Raw genomic sequence first — 8,224 nt, 5'->3', positions numbered from 1 at the left:
GTTCCGGCGAACATGCTCTTTTGTCTCAAAATGTAGATACAAATCGCTAACAATGCACACATGTAGCGAAAAAGGTATTTTTATTATAGTAATTTATACCTAATGTCAGTAACTACCAAGAATTTTTTTCCAAATCCCTGCGAAGATATTTTACAAAACATTCAGCATATTCACAAAGGGAGGAATATAAGAGATTGTTACTTTAAAAACCACTGGAAACTTTGCAGTTTAAATCTCCGTATCAAAAAACATTTTTTTCCTTCCCTACACCATAAGAATGATGCGTTCCGGTGTATGCGTCCATTTTGCTTCACTGTATAATTGGAAAATTTGTCATAATCACCGCACGCGCATTGTCGCGGGCCTTTCTACACCTATCAATGTGACAGATGGTGCTCACTACTTTCCTCCAAGTCATAAAAGAAAAAAAGATTTTTTTGGAGTCGCGTTACTACTCAAAGTCAGCTTTGACTTTTGCTATGACTGGCGGGGAATGAGTAGAACAAAAAGACGGGACTTGTCTCGAATGTCTCTCCAATCTCAGGTGCAATGACACAAGTTACCCCGTTATATTCCCCGCGTCTCCATTTACTAATACACTCGTGTATACACACAACAACTCTGGTCCCGTCTGCTTTGCCATTGCCGTTCCTCACTAATGGCCGTATTGTTATGTCATTGTATACGGAGGGAAGTACAATATACATTTACATCTCAATGACTTACTCTTGACAAATCAATAATGGTGAACATGTTTTCCGCTAGGTTTATTCCCCTGGTTCCCCTCGGTGTCTCGGTAGCGAGTAGGGTTTCTAAAGATGGGAGCCGGAGCGTATATTATAATCCGATCTATCATAAATCCCGTGAAATGGGTGTCAGCACCTCGGATCAATTAGCTTCTCAAATGGCAGATTTTGCTCCCCTCACGCGTGTAGACGCAACGGTGGATGAACGTGTACGGTTACATGGACCCATTGTATGCCAGACTTTCCTTATCTAAAGTCTCTCCGTCAACCCAGCAGCCTATATCGATTTGTAGCCATCCTCCTCTTACAACTCGCTGGGAACTCGAGTTAGTCCGTTTGCGGGGCATTGTTGGAAGGAAAACTTGGAGGCGACGGTGTCATGAAAAGGGCCTGCCTATAAAAGTCGTCAGGTCTGAGGAGTCAGAAGCCCAAGGTTAGGGTTAGATGATCCCAAAGGGGGTCGAGAGAGGGGAAGCGAGAGTCATCACACACGTGAATAGCAGAAGCATTACCTCATCCGATATGTATGTTGAACCCCCCTTCAGTCGATAAGCTCTACCAAAAACAAGCTACAACAGAGGTAGTCTGTACTCCTGGGGTGGTACAAGACCACATTGACGTTTACCCCCATGACGAGAGCTTCACAGTTCTTCTTATCCCCGATGTGTACTTTTCGCAGGCGCACAGCAAGGTCTCAACATGGAAAGAGTCGCCTACACATCCCCCTGTTCATAAGAGATGCTCTGAAAGGCCTATCCAATAACAAACGCTCTTGGATGTCACTTAAAATTGGCACTTTTGATATTCTAGTATTAAAAGACGGTGGCCAAGTAAATCTTTAATGTTTCAATGGAAAAAAAGCCTTTCATGTGATGATTGTCAAGCACGCATCCTTAGCTTTTGCAGGCAATACTACTAACATCACAAAACAGGCTAAAGAGCCTCCTTTTTTTATTGTGCGTGGACATGCATGCGGGGGCTGGGGCCCCAAATGTATACAATATGGTAAAAAGGAAGCTCCAAAACTCCGGGTCATGAATGAAAAGAATAAAGGGCCGAAAGTGGCTCTGGTGGAAACTGCAAGTAGTGCCTTCTATGGCATGAAATCGTGACAGCCATCGCAGGACTCAGGGGCTTTCTAAATCTATTTCAATTCTCGAGGGGGGCATCAACACCAAACGGGCTTGTTGCACTACAATAGGATGTTTATTGCATCTAAACGACCAACAGGAGGCCTGTCTAGTTCCAGTTATGGACGAACAGCATTTATCATGTGCGTTTAGTTCCGCTTTAGGCGATAGCACCTGAACATATGGGGGGAATGGACGGACAAATGGTTAGGTCTGCAATGCCCCCCCTCCCCACCTTCCCCGCACCAGTGTTTGCAAGAAAGTGCGTAAATATTTGCGACACACCAAAATTACTAGCTTCTGCACAATGAAGTTTTACTTCATGATTCTTTGGTATACAAATATTACATCAATGATAACAGTTCGGCAATCTGAACAAGCAAATACTAGGGAAAACTGGAAGCATAATTTGAACACAGATTCGCACGGTGTTGTCACTAAGATGAATGTGCAGCGACGAATTTTCAACTACATTCGACATCACAGCTCTTGGATACTTCCATATAAGGCGATGATGTTTGCCTTTGGCTGATGGCCTATTTTTTTTCCACAAGAGGCGAAAGTTTGATGTTGTCGGAAAACTGCCGATAATTACATGTCAAACACGGCAAGGAACGGCAAAATAACGAGAAAAGTTCGAATACGGGTGTCAAAACTTTGTGTTTGTGTTTCTAACTCCGCAAAAACAACAGTGAAACGAAACCCTGTGATACAAAAGAGACAAGCCCCCTCCAAGTACTGGAACAACCTTCATAGAAAGTATATCTAGGGGACATAGAGGTTCCGTAATATCATACAACAAAAATACGTTTTTAAGACTGCACGTATAACATCAAGAGTTCCTATTACATATAGAATATACAAACCAAACGGCTATATATGTGAGGGGCTTCTGGATTGAGAGCATCCATTCTTGGATCCTACTACACATGCGCATTGCTGGTCTCAAAACAACACGTGCACACGCACAACATTTTACATCTCTCACATGAAGAAGTATTTGGCACAACTTCATAAGGAATAAAACTCGTCCTAACTAAAATGGTATGTACAATATTTATGTTTGGGGACGAAAGGAGGAAAAGACAGCAGGAGAGAAATGCTGCCAACAAAGAAAGAATCAAACAAAATAAAATCGGAATGACTATTGACATGTCAATTCAAAGTTATGAAAAGAAAATATGGAGTGTTTGAAGTATACATTTTTGGAGAGTGAGAAGTTTTAGGAATGATACGTGGAGAGATTTGATCTTGTTTTCTTTTGTTTGTTTTCTTCTCTTTACTGTGGAGGCTCGCCTTTGACGATGGTACTGACAGGCGTGCAGAGTACGGATGTTTCCACGGCCGAGCACGAGCCGAGCAGTTCGTGAGGCGTCGGGACGCACGACTTGGACTCGACGTCACCGGGAAAGTCCAAGCCTACCATATGGTGCGCATGCGCGCTGTGGTGATGTTGGAGATGCGCCTGTTGTTGTTGCGCATGCACCGGCGTGGTCGCTATGCTGCTGTCCATCTTGTCCACCCGTGCGGTCAGCTGGGAGAGGTCGTGCGAGAGGTCGCCGTTGAGATGACCCTTCAGATCTTCATCTCCGCTGTCCAATCCACTGTGTCTGTCGTCTCTGTTCGGGAAACAACACCAACGTTTATTACATATCTTCACAATTTGTTTTCTACTTTTTTTGTTAGGCCACAACCTCCCTATGTTACAAATGACACATTCGCCAAAATATCTAAAACTGACAAATTAGCTGCTATGATTGCAAAAAATTCCTAACGGTCCCCCAACCATGAATTTCATCATAGTATAGATGCGTCAATATCTGACATCTCCAAATATTTAGCATCATTTGAATGTTATACAATAGGCCATGTGTCAACAGAAATTTTTGGCAATGAACTTCAAACTTGTTGCCCCCCCATCTTGATGAAAGACTATACGAGTTTCATATGCCAATTCTTTGTGTGAAAATTCTTTTGCACATCTGATATTCCTATATATCTGCAAGAAATGGGCATAGGCCCAACGTGTAAGGTTACATTCACCAAATGGAAATGTAATACAAGTTTTTCTTCGGCATTTTTTTTTGGGGGGGGGGGGGGATTTCCAAACCTTTACTGTTAGCCTGTAGCTATACCCCTAAAGGGTAGACTGGAGAGACACATTTCATTTGTGGGACGAATAAACATTCAGTATGCAAAATAGGAAACCAAAACAACACAAAACAGACAAAATAAACAGTACACAAATAGACAATTTGTTTAAACCCTACAGCTCACTTTGAGCATCAATAACATCTTAATATATTACGAGCGCATATTAAAATCCTCATTCTAAAATATGATTTGATATCGTTCAAGCACATGATGAACCTAATTTTCCAGTTAAGAAAAAATGAAGACCTGGCATCCAAAATTCCCTCAACCGTTTGATTATAAGAGTTCAGAAAACTAGACAAAACAATCTTGAACCCAACGTTTGCAAATAACTTTCCGGATAAACTTCTAAGCCCAGAATTGTGGCCATGTGTATACATGGAGTGGTCAGTATCTCACTATCCGTATATAATGTCTATTAGGTAGTTATAAATGTAGCATTAGGCAGGTGTTGTTTGGCGCGAAGATATGTCCTTGTTTTCCATAAACAATGGGCCGTGCTTTGGGTTCCGTTTTCTTGCTAACGGACGACCAAGGAGGTTGGGACGACAAAATAGGAATGTGAAATCAGAAAAGCAACATGTGATGAAGACAAACTGTAAAATAGTGGTCAAACTTCTTGCTACAAAAAGACATAACTTGCCGTCGTTCAAGTAAATCTTGAGTTACGGTCGTTCTTTTTTTCATATTTACAGTATCACGGTCCTTTTTTGGAGAAACTTCAAATACATGTATCAAGACAACTACCTACTACTTGTAGAAGGCCCTGTTTAGCCTAGTCCCAAAACAAATTATGATAAATAACAATCTTACAAGGGAGAACCAGCGTGTTTTGATTTGTATGCCACTGATAATTATATTATATTTTCGCACGATATATATTATCAGGACCACTGAAGTTAACAGCCACCCCCTCCCTTCTATCTGTTAATACGTTTGAAGTTGAAGAACATACGGGAAACCATAGGGCACGTCCTTTGACTGCGTTTGAGACAATCAAAATAAATACTTACAAACAAAAGAATGCAACATAATCACGACTGTTTCTTCTACAATCCCTCCCCTTCCAATCGTAATCTCAATTGTTATTGTAACAGGATGAGTTCGTGCAGTGAGGTCTTGTAGAAACTTCTCCGGTAGCTCTCAGAACAAATATCACAAGTTGACCTTTCCAAGACAGGTTTGGGCAACAAACCTAAGAAGCAGTGTTTTCTGCTACACAGGAAACATAAATACTAGTACTGAGCGTTTCTTCTAGGGCTTCATTGTAATAGCAGTTTTTCTGACGTCTTGTTTTTTTCTCCGTCAGTTACTGCTCAGTAGTCAGAGATAACAAGATCTCTCAGTACGATTTTGTTTTGTCTATCTTCGCTTGAAGTTCTCGATACAAGACGTCTTGCCTTACCAAAAGGCACATGAACAGACAAAACGAAGCTGGCGAGAACACTTTAGTATCCACAGAGTACGGACCATCAATAAATTAATCGCCATCGCTTCAAATGAACAACACATGCGTGCAAAATCCATTGGACAGCAAAGTGGACTATTGTATACTTCAATTTCTCAATCAGACATAAATCATAAGACTAGCCTATAAAACTGTATCATTGTTACGTAGAGTGTTCGTGTAGGAAAAACGAATATTTTGAACCAGCAAGTACAAGACTTTTAGAATAACATATGTATGCTAAAAGATTCTAGTAACACTCTAGATACTTTTAACACTCTGATTTGATCGAGGTGTCAAAATATAATTAAGCCAGCAGGGGAGGCGACAAATACGTCAAAAATCAATCGAGCAAACACAAAATTTGGCAGGTTCTGGGAGTGAGTGACCCTACGGGCCCCAGGGATACACAGGGGCTTACAGACGGGCAATGACAGGTTTAGGTTAGGGCGATCTGTAAAACCAGTGGCCGCCATTTTGACACACGGACGTTCCTTGTCGTCTGGAAAAAAGTACACAAACAAAAAAATGCCAAGCATGTGAACTGGAGGGGTCGGTGTAAACGTACCACCTGAAGTATCACCACCATAAACCAAGGCTTCGCCGACAACTCGAGGGCCAATTTTGACAGACAACTTTAGTGTGGCTTGACGATTTCCGACCCGACCCCTCGTCTTCACGAAACCCTTCCTACAGACACGTCCTGTCAACACTTGCTAGTGCCACATTTCTCTCTGCCTTCCATTTCTACACGGAGCTGTGTAGTGAAAACAGGAACAACATGTCGTGATCACTTGGACTCCTAGAAGGCTAGAACATCTTTCCGTAGACCATAGCTGGAGTAATTCCAATCTAATGAGCCCCCGGCGCGTTTGCCTACAGGCCTTGGTGGCTAAACGTACTCGCAGGTGTATAAACAGTAGAATATACACCGGGAGGGACTTATCCTAGTGGGAGTTCACACCGTAATGTTTGTGTGTGGGAATCTGGCGTTGACTTTTTCCTTGGAAGCAGTTGTCTTGGATGTGTATCCAGGTCAACGCTGGGAGAGTTCGCAGAAATGTAAACTTTGGTTCGTCTGTGACAAAAGATAATGGAGTGTAGCGAGTCTATGATTTTGGGATGTAGACTGTAGTAGGTACATAAGGATTCAGTCAGGGAGAAAGCATGTTGGACTACCGTGTATACACACACACTTGTGTTGTGCTTGGAGTGGCTCTCGAGGATAATTATAACTCACACCGGAGCCACTGGGTAGACACGGGGGTAGATCTTTCCACCGACGCGAGACGTCGGTATGTGGCAGAAATCCCCCGGCCCGACCATTCACAGTTTCTTGACTTGTTGTAAAGGCCCCCGCTTCCAAATATTTAGGTAAGCCTGAATAGAGGGGGACGGTACTACCGAAGGGTAGACAACAAAAACACTATATAACAGGATATGGGCCCATTGTAAAGCAAATCTGTTGGAGTTAATTGAGGAAGGGGAGCGAGTAATAAACTGGTGCGGTTTGTTTTGGTAGGGGTCTGTCATGTCGGCGTGGCTGTGCTCAATCAGCGCCTGTGATAACAACATGTGGTAAAACTCCGTACCTAACCAAAAAGACTTACCCCTTGTGTATGGATGGAGTCCTGTCTCTTTGTCGCCTGTTCTTGAACCAGTTGCTGACTTGTGTGAGTGTGAGGCCCGTCTTCTTGGCTAAGTTTCGCTTCTCGTCTGGAGTCGGGTACCGGTTGTTGTTGTACATCTCCTTCAGGGCTTGTCTTGCTTTCTCCTTGAAGCAGTAGACGGTCTCTTCGCCGTCCCAGATGGTTCGAGGGAGCGGGAATTTTCTCCTCAGTCTGTACTTGTCCACAGCTCCTAGTGGACGTCCGCGGATTTTCTGTGCTTCGATGTAGTGCGCCTTGTACCACATGTCTTGTAGCATTTGATGGTTGGACGTGTCGAAGTTGTGGCTCTCCAGAATAGCGTAGAGTTCTTTGAAACTGCCCCGGTGGAAAGCCACGATGGCCCGGGCCTTCAGGACGCTCTCGCTGCCTCTCAACAACTCGTTGGGCGGCAGGGACCAGAGGAACCGAGCTAATCTCTCGATGTCCCCTCCTTGCTGCAGAGCCTCGCAGACACAGGCGACTTGCTCGGGAGAGAACGTCAGGGTCGAGGAGGTGTCGCCCCCGTTGATAGTCTGGCTCGTCTGGACTCCGGGAGTCCCCGTGCCCATATCCACTCCCTGGTTCACATTCGGGTTCACGTTCTCGACAGCGTTTGCCATCTCCTCAAGTTGAACAGACACCGAGGAAAGCACAACACACGCACACACACACCGTACGCGCCGTCTCGGCTTGAACTGGACGCGGACTAATGAAACGGGATGTGTGTTTTGTATTTACAAAGGCTGGGAATGGTCGGGGCGCGCCGCTGATTGGCCCACGCGTCTTTTGTCATCAATAGAGAACAGGACGGGCATTGTCGTGTCCGGACACCCTGTCACTCACAGCGACAATAAGAGCATGTCTAACACTACTCAGCAAGCGGTGTAGAGTTACCTTCTTCTGTATCTCCAGCCTTCTAAAACAATACCCATTAGACGTGTTTGTAATGTGAGAAGTTCTCAGCCCTTCTGGTATATGAAGAATGCCTGCCCCCCCTTTCTCGGGCCTCTCGCAGGCAGGGACGGACCCGGGGCCTTGCCAAGTTAGGAGGCTTGGCGTTCATTCGCCCAGATTGTTATCAGATGTGCTCCCAGCTAT

General features: G+C 44.1%; 1 protein-coding gene across 1 annotated transcript; it reads right to left on the bottom strand.

Moving 5' to 3' along the window:
* Positions 1-1,933: 1,933 nt before the first annotated feature.
* On the bottom strand, positions 1,934-8,022 carry LOC118420459 (homeobox protein six1b-like). The gene is made up of 2 exons (XM_035827279.1): positions 7,088-8,022; positions 1,934-3,495 (listed from the first exon to the last, which is right to left on the bottom strand). Exons 1-2 carry the CDS (start codon positions 7,744-7,746, stop codon positions 3,156-3,158), a joined length of 999 nt encoding a protein of 332 aa, XP_035683172.1. The 5' UTR covers positions 7,747-8,022; the 3' UTR covers positions 1,934-3,155.
* Between the last annotated feature and the right edge of the window lie 202 nt (positions 8,023-8,224).

The sequence above is a fragment of the Branchiostoma floridae genome, chromosome 1 (genome assembly GCF_000003815.2).
Source record: "Branchiostoma floridae strain S238N-H82 chromosome 1, Bfl_VNyyK, whole genome shotgun sequence".
In the NCBI taxonomy this organism is placed as follows: domain Eukaryota; kingdom Metazoa; phylum Chordata; class Leptocardii; order Amphioxiformes; family Branchiostomatidae; genus Branchiostoma; species Branchiostoma floridae.
This window is presented reverse-complemented; position numbering and strand designations above follow the sequence as displayed.

Coding starts and splice junctions, on each gene's coding strand:
- LOC118420459 (XM_035827279.1), bottom strand. CDS start 7,746: ATGGCAAACGCTGTCGAGAACGTGAACCCGAATGTGAACCAGGGAGTG. Junction 3,496..7,087: donor ACTCCATCCATACACAAGGG/GTAAGTCTTTTT, acceptor TTTCCCGAACAG/AGACGACAGACACAGTGGAT.